At 29.6% G+C, this 27,000-nt stretch overlaps 3 protein-coding genes across 4 annotated transcripts in view; 2 read left to right on the top strand and 1 right to left on the bottom strand.

The window, feature by feature from the left end:
• The first annotated feature begins 1,362 nt into the window (after positions 1 to 1,362).
• On the top strand, positions 1,363 to 3,922 carry LOC125069962. The gene is made up of 4 exons (XM_047679597.1): positions 1,363 to 1,611; positions 1,897 to 2,028; positions 2,815 to 2,944; positions 3,738 to 3,922. The coding sequence occupies exons 1-4, from the start codon at positions 1,482 to 1,484 to the stop codon at positions 3,838 to 3,840; spliced, it is 495 nt and encodes a 164-aa protein (XP_047535553.1). The 5' UTR covers positions 1,363 to 1,481; the 3' UTR covers positions 3,841 to 3,922.
• Positions 3,923 to 4,653: 731 nt separating this feature from the next.
• Positions 4,654 to 6,739, bottom strand: LOC125069963 (iron-sulfur cluster assembly 2 homolog, mitochondrial). Its single transcript, XM_047679598.1, has 2 exons — positions 6,406 to 6,739; positions 4,654 to 4,859 (listed from the first exon to the last, which is right to left on the bottom strand). The coding sequence occupies exons 1-2, from the start codon at positions 6,639 to 6,641 to the stop codon at positions 4,682 to 4,684; spliced, it is 414 nt and encodes a 137-aa protein (XP_047535554.1). The 5' UTR covers positions 6,642 to 6,739; the 3' UTR covers positions 4,654 to 4,681.
• A 3,759-nt stretch (positions 6,740 to 10,498) lies between these two features.
• Positions 10,499 to 27,000, top strand: part of LOC125069732 (protein split ends) — a 75,073-nt gene continuing 58,571 nt past the window's right edge. For both annotated transcript variants that reach the window (XM_047679293.1, XM_047679292.1), the window contains exons 1-2: positions 10,499 to 10,838; positions 26,323 to 26,637. In XM_047679293.1, the coding sequence (XP_047535249.1) occupies positions 10,756 to 10,838; positions 26,323 to 26,637 (398 nt within the window). In that variant the 5' untranslated portion in view covers positions 10,499 to 10,755. The remainder of the gene's footprint in view (positions 10,839 to 26,322; positions 26,638 to 27,000) is intronic.

Below are 27,000 nucleotides of genomic sequence, written 5' to 3'. Positions count from 1 at the left end.
AAACACGCAAAGACCACTGACTAATAACGAAACAATTTTATTTTTGATTTTGGTGTACTCATGTTTTTAAAACATATCTATATTAAAAACGTTATTAAAGGTTGTAAAAAAAGTATTTTTAGGGTTTAATAGTAAACTATTTATAAAACATTGAGGGTAATTATTTTTTTGAACGATATACATGTATTTTATAATAAAATGAAGTAAAAAATACAATAGATAGGCATATTTTAAGTTTGGTAATTATTTGTTTACGAGATAAATGTTGTAAAAAATATCCAGATTCTGAACAATAACAATGATAAATGAGAACCGAGAAGATCATTTAAATTTGTAGTTTTATCAGTATTTGTTGTTACTGTAATTTATTAAATGTCCAATCGGCAATAAAGATCTATAAGAATGTAATAATTCATAGCAATTAATTAACAGACTGAAAAAGTTAAAACATTTTACAATACAAAGTAGTTTTTTAAATTTAGTCTTATTCAAATAATAATAATGGTTATGTAAACGCTAACGTTACTTCCTCGGCTTGATAAAGTTCACTCACCAGCCATAAATTATTGTTTACCTACCTATTTATGACCAGTGTCTTCACCCTATAATTATTATAGGTTGTTAGACTGTTGCATCTACAGCCAATTTATTAATTTATAATTAAATATAGACTAATGATGATAATGCAACCACCTTTTTTGGCAATTGGCACTGTTACAAATTAAGTATTTAACAAGCCAACTCTAAGAATTCTGCATACAGATACAAACGCACGAATCTTTTATAAATAATTATTAAGATACATTTAAGATAATTTATTGGTGCTAACAGACGGTCACTGCTTGTAAGTTATCTTCAAGTCGAAACCAAATTAGATCAGGGACCTACAGGTCAAGATATTACACGCGATACAATATCTCATTATTTTATTTTATTGCTAAGGACTTAAGTTTATTTTCTCAAACTTGATCACTTGTATGACATGTTTGAGTGTAATGTAACTTATTTGACAAAACAAAGTTGAAAGCATTGTAGGTTCCGTACACTGGTTTAACTGTTTTAAAACGGCATTTATCAATCAATTTTTATTTATGTCCTCCTTCAAAATGTATGAATAAATTTCAATTATATTAAATGAAATGAAAAAACACATCAAACAAAAGTAATATAACAACAGTCAATAAATATGCCACTACATAAGTAATAGATATATTAGACTAAAACAAATAAGGTAAAAGGACGAAACATAAAATTAACAAATAAACATACTTAGTTACCCGATATTGTGGACGTAAATTTGACGTTATCTTGAAATGACCTATTATAATGCTAGACACCGATAACACCGAGGGGGTCACTTCGCAGCCATTTTGAGCAGTGCTATCTCAGACTCGTATCGTTCCACTTGTCTTTGTGCGCTTTAGTTTGCGGCGGTTGCCTAGTATTTTGATTCCGTCTAAACTTCAACATTAATAGATTTCATGGTGCTGTCTAGCGCTAGTTACTTGTTCTCTCCCACCGATTTCCATAAGAACCCTGTCTCAGGTTTTGTAAAGATTGAAGTCTTCAAAAATAACAAATATAATACCATTTTCTTTACAGTGTGTAAAGGTAAGTTATGACAAGTAATTTACTGTTGATCGACATTACATCGAATATTGACAATTAACTTACCTAGCAAAGGTACGTTAATTGTTAATATTTTAAATACAAAACTCACCTGATATTTTAAAAAAATGTTCACACAATAACACCGTAAAAACTATAAATATTTATTAGTTCTTAAGTATATCGTTTTTAAACCATGATGATCCTGATGATAAATCAAATTATGGTTGTAAAGATGATAATGTTTCTCTTTATAATAAAATGAAATGTCGATTATTATATTTTCAGCGTGTGAAGAAACTATGGCTTCAATTCCTCCGTCAGCGTTTTCAGCTGGCCGAATTCGTGAAACTCAGCGTGATATGAAAGTTTCTAATATCAAGAAAGGAGTGGAACCGCAAAAATACTTCCACACTAAACGTAAGATTTACCCTTACCACGTAAAATTATTTATTAAGTGCACGAAAGTATATATGGTATTGTTTCAGAAACTAGCAATAAAAAGAAAATGTTAACGGATTACCGATATTTTTATATTATACCAACTTGCTAGGTACCTGTGCTGCACAGGTCTGCGCAGAAGTAAAATTTGTATTGTATCCAATATATATATACTTATATATATACTTTTTTAATAGTTATTATAAACAATTTTTATAATATTAGAAGGAAGCTAAACAAGCCTTTATTGATGTTTACAAAAATTAAGTATAAGAAACTCGTACTATATAATTTATGTCCTAAATCTAAAAAAATATCATTATAATATAACATTACCAATTCAGTGGTGAGTCCGCTAAAGCAAACAATCGATACACTAATGTTTGTATGATATGCATTAGTTTGTTTTAAAAACTGTTATATCTTGCGAAGCCTGTGTTAGGGCGAAGGTTACCACTTATCAAAAGGTGGCTTATTGGCTTGTCTGCTTTCTGAAATTAAATAATTATATTATACGTCTTTAAAAAAACGTTTATAAAATTCACTATAGTTTCACCATAATTCATTTTTGATCTTAAAAACGAAACACGCTGTTTTTACGTGACAGTTAATAGCAGATACAATATACTCGGGTCTCGGGCTTTACTCAAGTCTATGCAGGATTAATATTCGATTATTGTAAGGTTTTCTTGAATTTAACATAAGACAGAAATACTTTCCATGTCGTTATCATACCGATAATACTTATTGTTTTTTTTTTTACAGTAATGGAGCTTACCCCATTAAAATACAATAGCAAACTGATGAATAGCATTTGGGGTTTCTACAATCGCTACTCTCCACATAATGTTAAGAAAATCAACGATGCTTTGCCTTTTAATGCGGAATTGCAGCAGTGAGTACCTACGGATTTAAGTAATGACATATTTAAAAATATATAATTTATTTGAAAATTATACTCAATAAAATAAAAATATAGCCTATATTTTGATAGCTTCATGTATAAAGCACCAAATTGGACTGACAATATGGTTATTATTTTGCGTCAATTTTAAACATTGTTATCTAACCCAGCTATAAACAGAACAAGATATTATGTGCAATCTCTTGTATAAATATATCTATACGACCTTTCTTTTTTATAGCTCAGAATAGTGTAGGTAGTTGTGTGTTATTTTAATGAATATGTAAACACAAGACTAACGCATCTTTTCATACAAGCACATAAATACTCTAGAAAGTTATTTTCGTCCACTCGTGTACATGTTAAGTTAATTTTTAAGGTTCAACTTATAAAACAAAAGGTTTTGATTATTACCCGAGTCAAAGGATTAACAGGCACGGTAGACTAACGGTAGAATAACGCTGATAGTATAACCTATAGAATAGTTTTTGATATTTCTTACCAAAATGCGTCTAAGGAAGGACATTAAAGAAAATCTGCATAAAGTTTTTAAGTGAATATTTCAAAAAGCTTTATAAATATTATTTTTATGAATAGTTATGAGAGATATGGTGTAGGTACCAAGTTATATTTCTAAGCTCTTATGTCTGTAGTTGAGTATTACACGAATTACTAGGTACTATTGTCATTAGCGTGCTATGAAAACAAAAATACTGAAAAACATCCTAAATTATATCTTTGATTACTTATAATTGTGTCAATCTATGTTTTTCTTATATTTCAGATCTGCTGTCAATTCCCCTAATAAAAATGAAACTACGATCACCTTGCCAAAAGCCAAACTTGACAACGTCTGGGCATCTTTCAATGCATCACAGTCTCACTGAATACATTTAGTAATTTTTTTTAAGCAGAGCAATCTTGTAATTAATATATGAATATTGGTTATAATAAAAACTTTTAAAAGCATGTAAACTTTCATTTCAATTTTAAAAATATTACTACTTTCGAGTCATGCAATTAGCGTTAAGTTTTAAAACATGCTTATTGTAAAACCAATAGGTTTGTTACATTTAATTTTTATTTACGAGTATGTTCACAGTAAATCTTTATAATTATAAGTCTAAAATCAGTTTGTATTCTATCGTCCGGGAATAAAACATATATAACAGTATGCCAGAAGGCATACTGAATAATTTTAGAAATAGAAACGACCCGTTGACTTTAAGGGTTCGACCTAGTCTCGAACCCAATAGCCGAATAAAAAGAAAGCGTTACCCGTTGTACTTATTTACTGCGTTAAACACTAGAACAATGTAAATCGAGCATAAAGCTACTATAATTTACAAAACGCTATTTTAATTTACTTAGCATGTTGGTGTTCCCGTATCGCTTCCATAGCCAAATATTTAATATGTGCAAATATATGCAAATGTTACAAACACAAATTATATTAGTCATTCATCAAGTTAGGCAAATATTTTTGTTCACTCTTTAGTACAATAATGCGGTTGCATTATTATACTAAAGAGTGAACGAAGAAGTGAAGAAACTAGCGAAGCGAGTTTCATTCAAGTAACAGTCACTTGAATAAAGTATTTGTTATTTAGCATATTTGTGCAATAAGAGTAAGGGGCCAGAGGACAATACAAATAAAGTGACTTAGTTGAAATTTCTATCTATTTAATATATTACTATAAACTTATATAAATAAGTAACTAGTTTTCACTATTCCATTTTTATAGAAAAACTTGCTCCACATGAGCATCCAAGATCGGCGTTTGGATTTTGAACAACTCTGAAAGCAGATCGAATCAGTTCAGTGTGGTAATCAATTGTAGATCCTTTTATATATTCTAGTGAGGTCATATCCACAACTACTTTCACACCATCCTTTTCAAAGATTCTGAAAGTAAAAAAGCATGTTTAAACTGAAAAGTTGGCTTAATAACACATATGAATAGTAACAAAAACCTATGAAATTCTCTAATGAGTACATATACATAGATGTCCTATAACTTAATCTACTGTCAAGATATTTTAAGATTGTTTTTATCTCTATTTTTTAATTTTTTACTTTTTGTTAGTTACATATATTGTTAAAATTATTTTATTTATTAATTATGATGATTTTATTTCAATCACAAACAAATTTACTATGTTATTTAATAATCAATGATACTTAATTAAACTGATTTCTTTTAAATACTTGACAGATGGTGACATATTAAGTATATACAATACAGAAGATAAGAATCATATTGTATAATAGAACACTACATTTACACTATCCTAACAATTATTTTTATTTTTATTACAAAATATGAACATACATATCATTTTTATTCGTGCTTATTATTTCAAATAAATGTATATAAATAAAAATTAAAAGATTGTAACCTAAAAAATATAAATAATGTTAAAATTATATTAAAACTTTAAAAAATTGTGGTAAAAAGGCCAATTTTATCATTTTTTTGAAGAGAGAATTTAAATAGTTATAGTGGTAATGTTAAGTTACCCAGTAAACATTGGTAGTCCCAACATATGCACAAGCACAAGCAACATGCCAATATAAGGAAAAAAAATGTTACTATTCATCGATAATACTTGATCCAATACCTTTTCAAATATCAATCATTTAACAAGATACATAAATGGAGAAAAGGGAATAACTGTAAAACATAGCAAACATGTATCGTCAATATGGATGTGTAAAAATGATGTGGTTCACTGTGTTTATATACAGTTGCAATGGAAAGTCAGATGACATCTAAAAAGACATAACTCTTAATGTTTGCTAAAGTCAATGTAGTAACAGTCTATAATTTTTTAATGTTAATAACAACCATAACAAAAAAAATATAATAACACCAGAAGCTCTTATAATTTATTATTTAATTACGAAAACCTAATAAATTAATATTTTTATACAATTTTCTTTATATTTATTTACACCTGACTTACTTTCCTGTAAACCATGACTTTATATATGTCACTTTATATATAGGGGCCATCAACATAACATGTCGCCTTATATATAGTTTGTTTCCGAGTGTTTCCAGAAACAGGGTTAATGAAATAATAAACAATCAGATTTTTGTTAGATTGAAAACTCAAAAACCCCAAGCTACACAACCATTGACATTTTGTATTATTAATGCAATAAACAGTTTAATGAGCATTTGTAATAAAACAAAGGTATTTTAAAATTTCTCTGTTATAGCCATATGGTTCTCTGTTTTAAATGAACAGCTCACGACTGATATGATTTTATCAAAATCTTAGATCAAGTCAAAAAACAGTTAAAGGTCAACAGTGGGAAAAAGATTTAAAAAAAAATCATTACTAATTTACATAATAAATGAATGCCGTAAGTCATCACACAATGAAGATATTATGCAAATTTCAAAGCAAAAATGATCAAATAATTGTAATTTACATAGACTAACTTATCGTCATCAGCAATTTTATCATCCAAATCAAATTTATATTGAAATCCCGAACAGCCTCCACTTTCAACGCATAGTCGCATAAATACATTACCATCACATAACTGTTTTAATTTTTGTACACAACTATCACTTAAAACAATTGCGTCGTTAGTTGCAATATTCACCGTTTGGGTAGAAAAATATTTAAAATATTTATAGCCGGTCCTAAAGGATTTCCACGGTTTCAAAAACATTTTGAGTACCCTTCTTGACTTTTTTCATATAGGTGTATTATTTATTTCATGATAGTCGATTTATTGAAACTTAAAAATATTCATAACGTTAATGTCAGTGTCAGTTTCTTTTTTTTTTCATCATTTTGATAAAATATTAAAAGTCTAAGGCATTCCACCATACAGTCTATTTTTATAGCAAAAAAACGAATAAAAGCTGATAAAAATATTATTTAAATTATGCCTTTATAAAAAAATGCTGGAGTTTTCTGTACGTAGTGAGCATTAACAAAATATTTTTGAAAATCCATCCTTTAAGCGGCATGGCATTTCGTATAGAACTTCGTCATTTATTTAATTAGAAATGTGTAAGTTGACCGTAGACTACCAGGGAGGCACCACATCAACTGTAAAGAATAGGAGCTTCAGCTAAAGTGTAACAACCTGTACTGCATGCTAGGAGGTTAGGAGCTAGTTTGTTGTCAAAAAGAGTGTCGAGTTCTACACTCTTTTTGACAACAATCTGCAACATATATAAAGTTATACTAAAGCCCATTTGGAGATATGGTCAACTATAGGGCAGTATATACGATCCAACATAAATATACTTCAGCGTCAACAGAACGAGATCCTGAGAGAAAATCAAGGTTACCATGGTACGCTACTAACAATTTCATGAGTTCATGAGCACCTTGAAATGACAACAATCAAAAAGGAATTTAGGAGTTTGGCAACTAAATACAAAGAGCGGTTAATCCGTCACCCTATTGAACTCGCTCGCCAACTCACCATGGACCGGTATTGAGACGACTACAACGTCATCATATCCTAGAGCTAGAAAAAACAACTCGTTAATATTAACGATCAGAAATCACAAAACGATGATGTAGAAAATACACAAAAACTAATTGGGGCCACTTTAACCTCTGTACCTTCTCCAAGCCGGCCGGTCGCCGTGGAAGAGTTAGACCATTACCTCCTAAATCAAAATCAAAACCGAAACCTACTGCCCATACAAACATACACAAATGAAGATGTAGATTTTTGTATCAAACTTAACAATATGCTTTAGAATCTGTTCACCCAAAAAATATTCTTTTACACGGCGATTTCAAAGCAAAACGTATTAAAAGCCCAAAAAAATGAAGAAAATAACTTAGGGACATGGTAAAAGAAGCTCACATGGTCAGAAATTAGTTGAATTTGTTCTAGAATATAAATGTACATAATAAACAGTATATTGCAAACCACATAAAAATGGATATGGCGATCCCCAAATGGTCAATCAATACTAATGTAAAGGAAAAGGTTTTCAATTCAAAAACATGGTAATAACTAGTAGTATTACCATGACTAACATACGGTTGTCAGGCGTGGTCATTGAATAAAGAGGACGAAGAAAGGATGCTATCTGCCAACGTTTGCCAAAAATTGGAAAGAAGTTAGTTCGGATTCAAGTTTTCAGACAGAATTAGCAACAATTACATTAGAAGATAAACAAAAATAACAGACATACGAAAACGAATTAGATTACTCAAATGGCTTTGGGCAGGACATTTCTATGGGATGTGTAACAATAGATGTACAGACAGTGTGACAGAGAGAGGAACAGAAAAAAGGGAAGACCAAATAAAAGATGGAGAGATATTTTCACTAAGAGATGTGGATCTCATTGGGTGCAAAAGTATGATGTATGGAAAGGTATAGGAGAGGCCTACGCCGCAGAAGCGACTGCAACAAACATTCAGTGATATTTATTTATATAAACAAAGCTAATAATTTTAATAAACATTACTATAACCTAGAAAAATAACTCATGTAAAAGTTCATTGTAGTAGACTGATTACTTATTATCGCAAGGAAATATAAATTTTCCACCACATTTCTTTCGTTTTTTAATTTAGTGTTTAAAATGTGAGTAAATATAAAACTCATAATTTGAAATGCTTGTTTATGCCAAAATAATAATTAATATAAGGCTTCTTCTCATATACATATCCAATCATATAAAATATATATTATATAACATTCTTAAAATATGGGCCATATATTTAATTTTTGTATGATATATAATTTTGGAAAATATCAATAACTGTCTTTAATTTTAAGATAAGGTTTCCAAAACGGTATTTTAGAATACTATTCAAAAACATTAACATAGTCCACAAAAAATGTGTAGTTTTTATTAGATTAGATTTAGAATAGCTGAGGTTGTCACTTTTTTATTCTTACGAAAACTTTAGAAGGTAAATAAGAAACTAAAATAGTAATGTATTGTTAGTTTTAATAATTTAATAGTTGTAAGCTTTTAAGGGATATCATTAATTCAATATTAAATAATAAAGTACTGTATAAACAACAGTTTATTGTTACATTAAAGTACCTTTCGCGCCAAGCAACCTCATTGCCAGACTGCCAGTGAACAGACAACTTACTCATTACTTATCCGACTACTTAATACTTTTTAAGTGGCACTGGCACATATTTACTTTTTGCATTTTTCAAATAACTTATTATCACTGAACATTTTGACAATGATTTACATTTTTATATTTACTTTTTTTTAAATTATAATTAATAAAAAACCACATTGAGCATATATCTTTCCCAGAGATAAACGATGTTCTCAAAATATAGACAAAAATCGTATCTCCACTTATGATTAACTGGCCTTTATTTGCATTCAATAATAATTATTAAGAAAGCCACGCTATTTTGTCATATTTAAAAGGGTTTGTTTACTTACAGGCTTCATAAATTTAGGAGTCCCTGAGACGTTTTGACATATGCTTCTTTGAAAATTTCCATTTTTAATTTTTTTAATATTCCACTATTAAACAGATTTAATTTTAAATTTATTGCAATATATTTCATAAAAAAATCTTCTCAACAGTTTTATTTTTAAAACGCTTGGAACTGCGGGCATAGATATGATTTGAATTTTGGCCTTGTTAAAAAAATATTGATTCTTTTGAAAATAATAAAGATTTTATCCACCAATAAGCAATGAAGCATCATAAAGTCATAACCTTTTTCTCAATGCGAGAGAAGGCTTTAGCCTAGCACTGGAACAAGTGCTTACATACTTAATTTCATACCTAATTTTGAAGATCTCAGAGCAAGAATTCATTTTAAATTAAATTATTGAATTACTAACATACGATATCTTTCAAAAATTTCATTTTATCATATTAGATACATTTTGTTAAAGTTAAATTATTACAATTTAAATTTATCGTAAAGTTAATTGAAGTACGATTTTATGGTTTGTGAAATAAATTTTATACCATATATTTTTTTAATTCACTAGTTACGTTACGCTAAAAGTTAGTACGCTAAAAATCACAAGTTTCCCTACCCGAAACATAGGTATATTTTTCTTAATACAACACTGGCGTTGATTGCTAGGAGTTAAAGCGAGATAACAATACAAGAAATAGAAAGGGATGGGTGAAATCGGGGTAAGCTGGCCAGCGGACCGCCGTGGCTGCCCATTCACTACAATTTTTAGAATCTTTAATATATATATATATTTTAATAGATTAAATGTTGTAAATATTTTAACTTAAAGTAATGATATGCAACGTATTGCAAATTACATTTAATTTTTCGTATAGAGGTAAAGATGTAGTATTTTAAGAAATAATTGACCTACATAGCGTCGGTCAATTCTTTGGTAAAATAATAATTAAATTTAAGTAATTCGGTTGATTAATAATTATTGAAATAAAGCCATTTTGTAAGATATATTTTGAATTCGAAAGGAATTTTTAATTTTGTAGCGGGTTACCCTACTCCACTTTGCGCGGCAGCGGTCAGAAGGCGGAGCTTATCGGCAAACTCGCGTCGAGGCTGGCTTCACTGTCAATTCGAGAGCTGCGAAGAGTACGCTCGCGTCTATTACGTAGTGTGTTTATAGTGAAGTGTATATTGTGAAGAAATTTCGAATGTCGTGAGGTGAAAGATAGTGTTGTTTTTTTATCGCGAAGTGCAACTTGTGTTATCAAAACGATGTTGTTAGTGTATTAGAAAGTGAATTAATCAAAATGTGTACAGCACGGTTGTGTGCAAAATTGATTTTTGCCACGTAGTGACGCGAACGGGTAATGATTCCTAATGTGGAGTTCGAAGCAAGATGGTTAGAGAGACTCGGCACCTGTGGGTTGGAAATTTACCCGATAACATACGTGAAGATCGAATAAGAGAGCACTTTAAACGGTAGGTTAAATATATATATTTACATATACATTAAGTAAAATTTGCTCCGTCTATATTGCATTTATCATAATAATTACTTGTATTTTAGTGTAATAATAAATTATAATTGAACGAGAACAAAACGCATGTTTATCTTTGTCAGGATATAATAAGGTATCCCGTGTGAGTATTTTGAATTAACGAAAACCCTTTTTGGAAATTATTTGAGACGTTTTGACTGAGGTGAAAACTTTTTTTTATGTTTGAAACAAATTACAGGGTCATTTAAAGATACTATTCTTTCAGTATACATAAATTAAATGGTTAATATAATATAAACCACGAAATAATTACACTGAAGATCAGGTCGTCTACTCACGACCGACTGATTTTACTTCGACAATGTACTGCAGTGCGTCATAATTTGATGTAGGCCGTGTGTGTTTATATCTCATAAAATACGTGTTCCAAACTAATTCTTATAAAACTGTTCAATATTTAGATTCCAGCTACGATATGCTTAAACCAAACAATTGAATGAATTCTTCATGGTACTATGCCATATATACCATACTAATTTATAATGTACGTCTAATTTATGGTAATGTAAAATGGAATGCTAATTTCGTGACAACACGTATTTTAATGATTTTGAAACATTCGAATATTTCAATGCGCCATTTAGCTATAAATATCCAACATCGACGGTCCAACACGCAGAACAGGATATCTACCCTTCGTACTATAGAAGTGAGATATCGTCGAACTTTTAAATACACATACAAACGTAAAATTCTTTTATAAAAGAGATTCACATTTTTTTCAGATGCACCTTTATAAAAACACGATTTAAATACAAACAATATAACCATAACATACTAATTTACTATGAATAAGGTCTAAATGCATCAGATGAAAATACATCACTTATAAAATAATTATGATTATATGTACACAAAAAGTAGTAATCTATAAATTTGAAATAATCAACCAATTAATATTATGTCCTTGGGTACCGTCATCCGAACTATTATGTTATTAATTTTATCACGTATATAATATTACTGTATTATAAAAAAAAAACATTAAAATGTTATTTGTTAGACAGTATAAAAATAAAATTAAAAAAATTTTAAAGATATATTAGGTGATCAATTCAAACGCTGCCGTACATTTTGATAACCTTTTACGTGACATCCGCCATTTTAATTTACTCGTTCAATGTCTCGTAGCATGCGTGTGTTCAATTTGTCGTTTTTAGTTTCCCAACGACTTGATCGTTATAAATAGAATGGGGGCACTTGTAAGTTATCTCCTTTAAAGTTTAAGCGAACATCATGATTCAAATAAAGAAATCAATCATGAAAATTATAAACCTATTTTTATGTATATTTTAAGCCGTATAACTGTTTTCACCACATATAATGTCGTCATGTTTGATGCAGGAAGTTGGAAACTTCTATGTATGTATAATGTACATTTTCGATATTAATCATGCTATCTATCTTAATATGTATATCGCGATCTTTATAATACTATACTGCGTGTGGTAGGAATGCGATATTATTAATGCAATTGATGTATTTTTATTACTATCTTTAAAGAATACTCTATAACTGACTAGCATTTTAAATATTGCCATTTTAATTAATCTATTATGATCTCTTCTTCTATTTGTAACTTTTAACTTTCGAATTTTCAATAAGGGTATTTGTATGTACTTGAGATATTGTTTAAAATAAAACACTAAAATAACTTTTATTGGATAAAAGGTTAATGCGAATTAAAAAGAAAAAAATTAAATAATATAAATAATTAAAAGAATAAAAAGCTTAATTTTTTTTTTTTTATATTTTGATAAGTTAAAATAATTTAGATAGCAAATAAACAAAGAAAAATAACTTTTATGGGTTGACTTAAAAAGTTTAAAAAAATATTTTATATATAATATCAGACAGTTATTATGTAACTCACGTAAAACATGAGTTAGTTTGTTAGTTTTCTAAACCAACTATATTGTACATATAAAAAGGAAAAAATTGTAGCTAAATTTTATATATTTTTTTAAAAGTCAATTATTTGTTTTTCAAAAAAGTCAAATATCAGGTGTTCTATACAGTAAATACACATATTCACTTAAGATATAAATACTCACCAAACAGGAGGTAAAATCTAACGATGCTGAAAAAACAAAATTTTTGCTTAATAATATTTCCCTTTCTAGTGAATATATGAAACTTATTGATAGAAATATGCAACTCGCCTCAATAACATTTTGGTTTTACAAACACCATATCTAAATACAGAATTATGGATAAGCAGAAGCAGACATCATTGTGAAATGGCATTACATTAGTCATATCAATATAAGCCATAAAAACCTCCCCTTGTTATTTAGCACTGCTGTGATATAGGCAAAACTGATGATAAAACTTATATCCAAAATTTAGCCTCTACATATAACGTAAAAACAAATGGCTAAATAATTATGAAATTTTAAACATTATTTTTTATAGACTCTATTTCAGTCAATAAAGTTAAGCGGTTAAGTGTTTAATGCAAGCCAGCTTTCTAGATGTAATTTTAATTGGTTTACTTCATAGTAGAAGTAAACAAATAACAATTACATCCTTTACATACAATTTCCGGTATTATGGTATTTTCAATAGAAAATCTTAAGGTTAAATTAATGATAAGATTATTTTGTTGTTTGTTTTAATTTTTCAATTTAAATTATAAAATCATATAATTCAAAGGAATCATCTTTAAACATGATACATTGCTACATTTTTCGACTTTTTAATTACATATATATGTTAGTAACAACATATCAAGTTAATACTCTAATTGTTTTGACAATATAAAATAATTTATGAAATAAAGCTTTTATTAATTAAAATAATTAACCCAATATCCAACCTGCCAATTTGTGTTGATAGTAATAAATGGTAGTACATCTACAGAAACAAAATAATTGTGACATACACTATATACTTGGTGGTAGGGATTTGTACCACCCACTCATTATGTATTCTAATGCCAAACAGCAATATTTTGTGTTGTTGTGTTTCGGTTTGAAGGGTGAGCCATTGTAACTACAGGCAAAAAGAACATAATAATAACTCACTTCCCAAGGTTAGTGGCGCAAAGAAGATCAAGGAATAATTAAAATTGCTTATGGAGCCAGTGTCTATTGGCTTTGGTGGCCACTTACCATCACGCGACTTTATCAACTTTTGCAATTAACAGAAACCGTGTAGTGAATAATCATCATATTAATGTAGTAAATTAAGCTTTAAATACTTTGTCTTGGTAATGGGTGATTTTTTTGAATCTGCAATGCTAGTATATAAGATCTCACTCAAGAAAAATTTAAAATATTCATATATGTTATGGTGATATGTGTATTATTTAAATGTTGTTATTATTATAGTCAATGTAGTTAGTACTGAGTTTTTAATTTGTTCTTACAGTACAAGTTTTACAGCCTAGATTTCAATAACAATTTTTTTGTTTACATAAATAATATTTTTAATATACTGAGTGTAATTGAATCCAAAACTGCAATATTATAAATAAAAGTATCATATATCTTGTCTCTGAACAAGGTTGTAAACTTCTTAAAACAAACTTATAGAAAGACAGCGCAATCCTGTTAAACCAAGTTTTTTTTATTTGTGTCCCTATGTGCTGGAATTTTTAGAACATGGTCCAATAATGAATTGAGTTTTTGGTTTCATTTTGAAATTGACGCATTTAGAAAAATCATTAAACAGAAACCAAAAATAAAATATTATTAATTTTTATAATCTATGTGTGTTGTGCAGTACCCATTGATGGCAAATCCCAGCCTTGGTTTGGTCGCTTCTACAAAATTGCGTCACACCGAAAACGGGAACGCTACCAAATCTGGGCTAATACACTTGCGTCTCGTGATGTATACATATCAGCTCATCTAGAAAGGAAAATAACTCTACCTTTATGTCCTTCAGAAAAGTCAATGCTTTAGGCAAAGACGGTGCACATTATCAGAATTATCGAGAGACTGGTGCGCCACCCTTTAGGAACACGTGCGTGCTGGTCTCTCGCATTAGCTGATCTAGAGAAGAGAAATGTGCCGTCTCGAACTCCTGAAATAGTGCTTTCGTGCACCCAATCCCGTCCCCTCTAATTATAGGCCTATAGCCATCACCTTGTTTTTCAAGTTAATGTAATCCATTATAAATTGCTAGCTCCTGAGGTACCTCGAGAAGCACCAGCTGATTCGCGACCGCCAGTATGGTTTCCATCAGGGTCGTTCAGTAGGTGATTTTCTAGTTACCTGAAACAGATGATCGGAAGCAGTTGAGTCCAAGTAGGAGGCATAAGCATCCTGTTTGGACATAGCTTATTCCTTCGATATCGCCTACAAAGCGCTTCTTTCGAAGCTTCCTTCCTATAAGCTTCCCGGGAAATTATACAACTGGATCATCAGTTTTTTGACAGATCGGAAAATCAAGATCGATGTTGACGATCCATGCTCTTGACTAAAAATTCGTCTATTCTTTTGTTCCACAAGGCTGCGTACTATTACCTTCTCTGTTTCTTGTATATAAACACCTTCATATATCTACCGTGCTAAATATTTCTCGGGAACACGTCGACGAAAATCGGACCAAACTTATATATAATCGAGTCTTTGAGACTAAACCTAGTACAAATCAACTCTCGAAAGACAAATTTGCGTATTAACCGCTAAAAAGACACCATTTGTCGTATATTAACGATATTACGAGATTAACGATACGATTTGAGAACATTCCCATTGCTGCCACAGCTCATACTACGTAGCGTTGATGTTTTGAATCTCGTTCAGTTCCGCGGTCAATTGGAAGGTACACCCAAATTGACCTTAAAAAAGCTTAGTGTGCTCAGCAAGGCAAGACGGTGCTTCACACCGGCCCATAGCCTCAAACTATACAAGGCGAAAATTCGGCTATTCGTATATACCTTTGTGCTGGGGAGGTTTCCCGTATATTGAGCATAAAGTTAATGTCAAGTTAAAAACATTTTACCAAGTTAAAATCTCATTAATTTATTTGAGATATAATCACTGCTGAAAAATTTCTACGATAATCTGGCCGGTAAGCCGTTTTCTCAATGATGCTGTTTATATTTGTAATTCAATTTTGATTGTGTAATAATAATTACACCATCTGTAGATTTGCACCATTTTATTCAGATTTCGGTCTATAACAGCCTATGATAAAAGTTATCCATTTTTTTATTTTTTGAGACTAATAAATGAGTGAAAAATATTATGACAGTTGAGGATAGTAGTGTATAATTGAATTAACACATTATTCCTCTATTTTTTTAAAGATTCCAGTTCCGCGTGTCGTTGACTACGCCTTTTCTCGGATAATTGACACTTGGGTGAAAACGCACTTCGCACTAGGTTAAAGCCGCTGGCGAAAACTAGTCATACATAAAACACCTAGCAAATTTTTTATTTAAATGTTTACGGCAAATACTTAGACATTGGTAGATTGATAAATTGAATTGAGTTGGTATGTTGAAATAACTTCCAAATAAAATTTTAAATAACAAAACTATCGTCAAATCACACAATATCTAACTTACTATTTATACTTGTTCTAAATAGTAAGTACGCCACTCGGCAGCAACAAACAGTAAAATGCTGCTCCATCACTGTTTTGCAATGTCGCGCTCCAAAAGCAACATTGGTGCGAAGGCGGGGACCGGTGTCGGGTCGTCAACCTTCTGAGCAGAAATATATTAGACAGATGTTATTATATATTTTATTTTGGATATTTTTTTGTGAATGTATAGTATGCATTAATCGTTTATATGTATGTCACATTATTATTTAGCACTGAATTTAACTTTAAAGTAAAATATGTAAAAATAAAAATATTTTACTTTTACATATTGATTAGTCACATATTTTATATATAAATAAAAATACAAAAAAACTTAAATTTGAAAATTGAGAACAGATGTTACTATACTTATATATCGTTACTAAACTTATATAGTAACATCTGTTCTCGTGTATATTACATTTTGTAGTTCTTAATTATGGCCGTCTTTCAATTTGTTTTTTATAATTCAGTGCCATTATAAACAAATAAATAAAATAAATATAGCAATTATAAGTATTAAACTTTCGTGTTACGGTTACGATTCTTTGTTCACTCGACTTGCTTGTAAGTTGTAATCTCAGTGTTACTATATCCTGGGTTGGCCTTAAAAATAATTGTACAATTTTTTTTCTTTACTCATTTTATAACTTTATAAAAAAATAGTAATTAATAAAAAAAAATATAAATAATATAAAGACTGTAAAATAACCTGTCATCATATACATATTACATTTTATTGAAAAAAAAAAACGAATCTATTCCATAGCTTTGTAATATTTTTCATATTGTAAAGTTTGCAGATTTTTATTCTTATTCACTAAATATGTAATTTGAATAAAATTAACTGTTTTAAATAATATTCAAATGTTTTTGTCTTCTCCAACAAACACGTTGAGTCGGTTCACTCGCTTTTAACTGGCAACTAACCGTCGATCGGCACACCTTACGGCTCTGTTCGCCTTGGATAAATGTAGTGGCGCCCAGCGCGGCGAGAAGTGTGGCAACGTCGCATATTTGTACGTATCGGGCCAATTCGGAGTTACCTACCTAGATAGTCGTTATTACGCGGTTCTGAATGTATGTGTAGGCTTATTATATTGAACGATAATTCGTAATAAAAGAATACAATTCGTTACGTAAAACATTTAGCTTAATGTTATTCGATAACTTTTCATTGATATTCGAATTCATATTTACATTTTATTCTAAAGTTTGATGTTCTAAGGACAATTTAAATTAAACATTTCGAAATACATAATAATTAAACATTTAGAAATATACATATATTTTACGTACTCTATATATATTTATACTATTCCCGTGTTGCATACTTATTTTTCCAGTCTGCTACCGCTATTCAACTAAATTTTTGTTTCAAGGTACGATATGTGAATACCTAGTAAAGTGTTATATTGTGTTATACTTGAAAAAACACTTAGATTATGAACAAACTAACATGTGCAACACGATGGTATATTACTGATAAAATATTTAACTTAAATACAAACAACATAGCAAAACACAAGTAAATATAACTTACAAGATTATTATTAAAATGAGGTGCTTCCAATTAACCGAAGATATTTTTGTAATAAAAAATTACCATCGAAATATGTACATGTATTTAAGAATGCATATTTATGGGCCCCGGAATTAAAACTATCACAATCCTTACATAATTTATTATAATATTGTATTATTTCATTTTTATTACCAGTGATGAAACTCAACATCCCCAACAAAAAATTGTGAGTGCGCTAATAAATCGTAACTATAATATAAGTATTAAACCGACTTACAGTGCATCGGTTTTTAATTGTTGGTTGACTATCCAGAGACGTAAATTATTTTTTTTTGAATGTATGCGTATTACAATTGTCAATATAGTTGATCCAGTTTTTTTTTCAATGAATCATGTAGTGCACTACTACTAGAGTTTCTTATTATTAAGTTGAATTGTTCATTTAAAATGTATGTCATCATTATAGGTTCTTGATATTTTATTAATATTTCGTTTAGGTGTACGTATATTAAATTCATATTTATAAATGTTGAGTATAATTGTGGCACAATACATTTGATATAATTATGAGCATGCGATGCTGTAACGTTATTATGCAACTTTCGCGTGGTGACACTGAGGGCACCACCCCGTGCAGTATGGCCCGGCCCCACCCGCGGCCCTGCTATATCGACCTGCGCAAGCAACCCGGGCCGCCGCAGGCTTGGCGACCGACCCGACCGGATTGAACCCCTATCCCCTCACCCCTGTTGCGCACTGGCGGCGATGGCCTGTTTTATAAAATCGACTCTTGGGCGCCGCGCTATTGTACCTTTCTACGTTATAAATATACCTACAACATAAATTTAATTACGTAGTTGCAGTTTCCTTGAACTTCTGATACATTTTATTAATCGTATCTATAAGGGCTGGGCTGAATATTCATTACTTGTTCAGTATTCGGAAAATTTACTGCTATAAAAAATAGGTTTTATTATTAAATTAATCTTAAGGTGGTTGTCCAAAGCTAAATAAGAAGCATCTGCTGCCAAACTAAATTAACCCTACATAAATCATACAATTTAATTTTGATTTTATTTGAGCGTCTATAGATAAATTATTTTTTTCTAAATATTCTACATCTTCCTTCCGCTTATTATTGTAAAGTTATTGATATTAGTCTTAAAATGTTTATCCCTGGAATTTCGTATAGTTTTTGTTAGCCTTTATTTTAGATTAAATAAAAGTGTAGTGTAGTAGTGTTTAGTAAAAAAAGATATCTGTTTGTAATAACATTAGTTCGTAGTAGATGGTAAATAGTTTCCATATATAATTTTATTGAATTATTCGGTGAGTTAATTTTGTCGCACATTTGGATTAATATTATTTGGTTTCCGAAAAACCACCCACATTCGGTTCATCCCGCCGTCTACTCATCTCATTGCAGTGTTCTACCTCTTTAAATTAAAAAAATAAAATAAATTTCTTGACATTGAAAATGGATGTAAATAGTATGTAACTTTTAAGTTCATAATAAACATGCGCGTAGATAAATATATTTGTTTTTTTTTTTTATTCCAATAATAAAGTTATAAATGAATTTTATTTTGTTATAGGATACACGTATATCGCAATTTATCGTGAATTAAAGGCGATATACACCGGTTGATAATTATATATAACATCGGCTTATTACTTATCCGTAATCTTATGAGGTGTGATAATATCAGGCGGTTCACAGAAGCATGTTCATATTTTGGCATCAAAATTAACATTAATAATAATTAAAGAATAATAATTTCTTTCAATTATGGATTTTTTTTATTACGTATAATATAAATATTTGTCACGAATTACTGATTAATTATTGATTATTTATTAATTAAAAACACGTAAAGTTTTAATTCGGAATTTTGGTCTTTATAATATACGAAACAATACTAAAATTGTTTCTTCGACCACAAAAACATATATTTCACGTTATATTTTGTTAGCTTAATTTATTTTTTAAATTAAATAAGCGCAGAATAATTATTCAATTTTTAAACTTTCATATCAAAATGTATGGTATGGTACCTATGACACGTTATTCTTTGGTGAAAGTTAAAATACCTAGGCTTGTACTTTTTGAGGTCAATAAACTCTTTATTCCAATATGCACTCAACAACAAAATTAAATGTTTATATTTAACCTAATTGATATATTTTATGTTTACAAAACATTTTTACTTTTTAATAATTTTCCTCATTTTAATTTATTATACTAATATAATTAATTACTGATATTTTTTGTAAAATACATTTTTCAAATAATACCCGATAGATAGATATAGATAGTAATAAAATTGAATATTTTGTTCGTTTGTTTTTATTCTTGCTAAAATAAAAATCAATTTGATTGACATTTAATTTAGTTCATAGACATAATATAAAGATATTGGATGTATAGGTATTACCTATATTATATGTAAAATTTTTGCGACATCCAAGCGATTTTTTTCCTCAAAAATCGTTATATATGTCAGGTGTCCCAGGTCAGATTTTTCTGTTTCGTAATTATACAATATATTAAAATATCTATATCTTTTTTATTTTGGCCTTTTGTCATTTTCGAATAAATTGCGGATTAAAATGAATTTTGTTTACAAAATTATAGAACATCTTAAAAACAATGACCCCTTTTTAAAACTAAAATATGTGTATGGTTATACTTTTGGATGTATGCATCTAATATAGTATATATTGTATGTGCATACATATATCTTCACTTGCCGAGATCATTGTAACGGTAACTCGTCCGTTTTACTTTAGCATGCGAATGAACGGTGCACTAATGATTCATTGTAAACTGTTCTTAAACGTAAACCTAAGCTCTACAATGTATTTTATAAACCAATCAGTATACAAAAATGACAAATTATTTAATACAGTTTAATAAAACGAATAATATTCGTGTAAAACTGATAATCTGTAGTTTTTATGACTTTCCCTTCAAGATGGATATACTCGATTATAAGTCATATAAAAAAATCAATATACTGCAGTGAAATCGTTCCAAACTTAAATAAGTTATATTATAATGCTAATACAGGAAAATGTGTATACCAAACCAGGTTGTATGTAGTCAGCATAACAAAGTGAAGTAGTTATTCAGAAAGTAGACTGACGTCATCAAGCCGGTATCTGCCCTTCCCCCCACCCTCATACCCTCGCATCCTGCTGTTCGGTTCGCTTCGCGCTATCATCGTCGCACCACTACCAGTGCCTATGCCTTTATACACAGACGCAGCAAGTTGGTTTCACACGGAAACGGGCACAGCGGGCGCGGCCATGTTGTAAGAGTAAACTTGGCAACGTCGCACTAGACATCGACCGATTTAATCACTCGCCACTGTTAAGTTTCTCGTTATCTATCCATATAACGTATTATTTCTATAAAATTTACTTGTAATTATTCAGCGGAGATAGACATATTGCAGAATAATGAAAAATTCTGTTTATCTAATCATCGTTTTATAGAATGGTAGTTTAGATACATTTTGTATATTTCTTGAAAGAAAATATATTTTGTTATTGATTTCAACGCCGGAAACTAATTAATAAGATAAAAAAATGCTTTATTTGAAAGTACATATGAATGACATGTTCATTCTTTATAGATTGTACTAGTTTCAAAGTTGCTTTCTACGTTGTAAGGTCTAATTTAACTGTTTACATAAAATAGTTACTGCGTAATTTAAATAAAATTCTAAAACTAAGTACGTTTAGTATCTCCTTGTGATTCACGTTCTATATTTAAGCTGCCACAAACAAAGATAAAAACTTCGTTAAAAGACAAACGACGAATGACGAGCTATAAAGAAGAAATATAATGAAATATGTAGTAAAGCAAGTCTGACGAAGTGGCAACAGCGCTTGTTGTTCGATACCACATTCAAAGCGGCAACGGCGCATATTTTTTTTTTGTAGTTTCGCCGCGTCATGACGACGCGCGTTGCCCGCTGCGGCGCGGTCGCGCTCAGCGAGGGCGCCCGGTTAGACGTGTTCATATCAATTATGTTGTCTCTTTTGCTTTATAATATTTTTGCTTTTTAATTAGTTATTTTATAACTAAATCCTGAGGAAAAATAATCTTATTCATTTTTTGATATTACATTTCTCTATAATGAGGCTTGTTATTTTGGACTGAAATTTTTATATATCTGATTGCCTTGTTCATATTATTAGTGTAATCGGCCAATATTATATTTTGCACTATTTTATACAGCAAGTAAGCAAATCTTATTTTTAAAATGAATATTTTTATATTAAGTTATTTGTTACGTAATTGAATCATGTAACAATATCCTGTTGATATTGCTGATATATTATTAAAACATTGTTCCCCCGATACAAGTTTTATGACTATTCATCTAAAAATATTATTTTATCACCTTTTCTATCTAACTAATTTGAAAATAAACTAATAATTACAATATGACGATCTAACTAAAGTTATGTATATAATAATTAATATATTATCATAATTTTGTCTTAAAATGATCTCGATCTTAATTTAATCAAGATTGGTTTATATATCAAATTAAAAATTGAATCTATTATAATTCTGTGTTTTAAAAGGTCTTTGTGATACTAAATCCATATTTTTGTAACTTTCTAAATAAATTTTAATTTATTAATAAAAACACCGATCATCTTCATTTTTCTATTTATATATATTTTTTAATAAGGATATTATGGTTATAGTTGGTAATTATTGTCTGTAGATTAAGAAGTATCGTAAATATCTGTACATACTAAGTTATTTTAACTTTGAATATAAAAATATTATTTACAAAGTTTCGTGTTTAATTTATTTGAATGCGTTCGTCACCAGTCTGTTTATGTCTGAACGTTATCAAAGTGTACTTTAAATACTTAAAATAGACATAATATAAAATACTTAATTTAGCGGAGTCCGTTCTTAAAACTATAAATTATTTAGCGTGAATTTTCTTTTTATTACTGTAAGAACAACTTTATATTTTCTTATTTGTATATGTTCTATAGTTTGAAATATATTTTAACAGCCTTAAAGTAATGTATACTACATATATTATACTAGCTACCCGTCCCGACTTCGTACGAGTAATATACGGCTACTAAATATTTTAACCTATGTAATATTTTTAAAAGATAAAAACATTCACCAACGGATCTATCGGCCCGTACTGTCCTAATACGTCTGCATTGTAAAACACGCCCTTGTTTTCACGTGCTTATTGAAATATCTCGTAATAGATTTTAGCGATCCGCCCCGGTTTTGCACTGGAGCAATTCTAAATAGAAAAAATGAGAAATGCGCTTGATAAAAAAAATTAAGTTGGTATATGTATTTTATAACGTTTATTTATTAGTTTATATTCAATTACCTATAAGCCTGTCATAAATGAGAAATATGAAGAATATAATTAACCACCCATTTCGTGTTAAATTATTTTTGTCGTAGTTCATTATATTTGGACACGATGATATCTACTAAACTATGACTTGGTGGTACCTACCTAGCCGGGCTAGCACAAAGGCACCTACCTCCAAGTAAATTAATAGTAATTAAAAAAACATTAAAATAATCCCGTCTATTTTTCCCGTCAATCAAATGTAAAAAGTGAAACACCGTAACTTGCGATAAATATTATTAATTGAGTAACTTGTTTATTACAAATTCGTTTCAGTAATTGTTTGTTCAGTATTGACAAATGGTTTACTCAGTATTGTTTAATTTGTTGGCTGTCAGATGGTAGCAGCCCATTTTCCGAGAGGTTATAATGTTGATGTTGCTTATTACCAGGGTGAGATGTGAGATGTTACACCTCATAATCGACTACAGTATGGCGTTTTTTTTTAGTAATTAATTATGTGTATTATTTACATGTACTACAATATTTCATATATCATCAATATTTTATGCAACACACTACTAATAGTGACATTTACGATTTTTTAAATCAGTTGAGTATTTTTTGAATTTATCCATTATAAACAGTTCTACAACCAATTTTTTCCTCTTTATATATTATTAGTAATATAGAAAATTTTAAAGTGTAAAAAGTATCTAATCTTTATAAAATGTTTAAAACTTTGTCACCATTAGAGTTGTCCATACTTGGTCTCTTTTTTATTGTTGCAACATAAAACATAGTATGTAGTCCCACCCGAACATATAAACTAAAATAATATTAATATTCCAAATAATCGGATTTGTAGTAGTTTCTGAGTGAAACCGGAAAAACAAACTTTATAATATTTTCACAAAAACCCCGAAATCCGTAACTTTATCTCTTTTTAATTAATTATAATAATCATTATTTGTGTACATAATCTCAATCTAACCTGACAGAAAAAAGATTTCATTCATCCCATCGATAATATTATCAGGAAAATTACGAACGTGGGCGACGATATTTAGTTCATTTATTTTTTTTTCTGAAAAGGGTATTTATCTTTGTAGGAAAACTACAAGTGATTTGCTTTTTTTTCTTTGAAGCTTAGCTTTCATAATTAAGTTTTGGAAATGATCGTTTTTTTTAGACTGTATATAAATGAATATGTTTAAATGTAACACGTAATTATTTTGTAATATTTTGCGGTTGACATGACAGTTGTACAAGCACACAAAACAGTAGCACGACAGTAGTGCAAAATACGAGGCCCGTATGCCATTTTAGTAAAGTTGATCAGGCGTCTGTAGTTGTAGCTGCGGCACACGGCGCCACTTTTAAGAAATCTTAATTAGAATTATTTTATTTCACGCCATAGGTGACCTTCATAATTCAAATGTTTTTTAAATACATAAATACTTTGTACAAAATAGACATAAAATGTACGATTTATATTGATATGGACTTGTTAATGATGAGTACTTACTACTTACGAATAGAAATTATTAATTTTTTGGTTATTCATTAATATATTACTATTATTTTTGCCATTTTATTTCAACTTTTTAAGCCAGATCAATTGAATACATAAAACAATTTGTTGCCTAAACAATATATAGGAATAACTGGAAAAGTGTCAAATTCAGAAATATACAGATGTATAAATCAAATAAAATGGATTTAATTAAATTTTTGTCATTATTTAAAGTAATAATTTGTGAAATAGTAATATAATATGTTTATTATGTTTATTGTTTATATGTTTATTTGTATTTTCAAAATTTTGAATATGTATTATCATAGAAGTAATGTTATATTGTTCTGTTTTCTTTTAACCTTCCATTGCCTTACATTTGTATAAGACCCTGACTTAAATGCTAGTCTTATTTTTATTAAAATATTTTACTTTTCTTTAAAAAAAAAATATTTACATTTTACGTTGAAGTTGATTTTTATGAGTTGATTGCTAGATCTGGGTGGGAGGCTTCCCTGTACCAGCTTTTTCAATTTGACTATATTCATCGTAGATATACTCGAATTGTTGATAATCAAACCCTTTGTGATCTGTTCGATCAATTGGCTTTGCGCAAAGATGATTGAGCACTTTGCGGAATATTTTGAGGAGTGGTTTGGATTATCCCGACCGCTGAACTTCATCTTCGGTTACTGCATCATAATTCCAAATTTCATCGATATCACCTTGATTTAGTCACTTTCCACCAGATGAGCCTCCAGTATTTACAATTTCTCTTTAATTTCCCTTCAAACTTTTTCGCTGAAAACTTCGCCGACTCATTTTATCTGAAACTAACGATGAATAGAATTGGATATTCAAGGATATCCGTGAATCTGACAAAAAGTATCATTCATTATAATTTCTGGGTAATTTATTAATCAAATGATTCATTAATTACTTTTTCTCTTAATAGTTTATTTCTAATGTAATGTCAATACAAAGTCACAGTTCAGTTTTTTATTGATTAAACTGGACATTTTTATTTGTATTCAAAATGTAAGATAATACTTAGATTAGAATAAACGAATTATTGTAGTTTAATAGGAGAAAGGAGTAATTTTTTTTATATTTGTTTTATTATTATTATTTTAATATAGAAAAAGTTATTGTTTTCTTACTTATAACAAATATGTCCTTGAACGACTTCTTAAGGTTCATTTTGAAATTTAAATTATCGTTTTTCTAGTAAACTATAAAACGATAGTAACCGGGTTTAACATTACGCTTGGCAAATTTATAATGTACATGTACATTCTTTCAGGCTTACATTACATATGTATTATTTATCAACCAGGAAGGGACAAATAAATATGAAGAAAATGGTGAAATACGAAGTTGTAGATTTTGTGCCTTTTATGTGATGTGTAATTACATTCAATTTAACCAATTTTAATTGGATTATATAACTGTTTGTCTCTTACAGCTATGGCCGAGTCCAGAATGTCAAGTTGTTGGGACGAATGGAGAGCCCAAGTGCGAGTACGAACGGGGCTGCTAATAGCGGTGTGTGTGCCACTGTTGCCTTTATGGACATCAAGTCTGCATCAAAGGCTCATAACATTGAGCACGTGTTGGACGAACGAACTCTTACTACTGAGTACTACGAGCCAGCCGCTATACCATCGTCCGCGGGCGCGCCTTCTGCCGGCTCGTCGCCTGCTGGCTCTGGCTACTCAGGTTCTTCATCCTCCGTGAATTCGGCACCTGCACCCGTCAGCACTTCGCGCTATCATCTCTCGTAAGTATTTGTTTCTTTAGCTACAATGGCCATCTGTTAGTATCATTTTATAAATTACGATTAAATAGTAATGCTGCTCTGATCTTTTTAGAAACCCATAAATTACATAACAATATCCAATGTGATTTAATTAATATGACAGGCGACTTTATTAAAAAGAACTTAGCGCTACATTGTTTTGTTGTTCCAAACCAAGCAACAGTAAACTACGATTGTTTTGAGATAACGTAAACAAATACTTATATATTTTAAGGTATATTTGTGAGACTGTATAACATGCAGACAACATTTGTACCTACGTATGAACTATACATTTTTTTTACAAATCAAAATTTAAAAATACATTATCATTTATATAAAGAT

Source organism: Vanessa atalanta, chromosome 16 (genome assembly GCF_905147765.1).
Source record: "Vanessa atalanta chromosome 16, ilVanAtal1.2, whole genome shotgun sequence".
NCBI classification, from domain to species: domain Eukaryota; kingdom Metazoa; phylum Arthropoda; class Insecta; order Lepidoptera; family Nymphalidae; genus Vanessa; species Vanessa atalanta.
Note: the sequence above shows the minus strand (reverse complement) of the source record. Positions and strands in the feature narration are given on the sequence as shown.

Bases quoted from the DNA above. Each gene is read 5' to 3' on its own strand.
- LOC125069963 (XM_047679598.1), bottom strand. From the start codon at position 6,641: ATGTTTTTGAAACCGTGGAAATCCTTTAGGACCGGCTATAAATATTTT. The intron at 4,860-6,405 runs GTTAGTCTATGT...TTTTACTTTCAG, and splicing joins AAAATTGCTGATGACGATAA to AATCTTTGAAAAGGATGGTG.
- LOC125069962 (XM_047679597.1), top strand. From the start codon at position 1,482: ATGGTGCTGTCTAGCGCTAGTTACTTGTTCTCTCCCACCGATTTCCAT. The intron at 1,612-1,896 runs GTAAGTTATGAC...TTATATTTTCAG, and splicing joins TTTCTTTACAGTGTGTAAAG to CGTGTGAAGAAACTATGGCT. The intron at 2,029-2,814 runs GTAAGATTTACC...TTTTTTTTACAG, and splicing joins AAAATACTTCCACACTAAAC to TAATGGAGCTTACCCCATTA.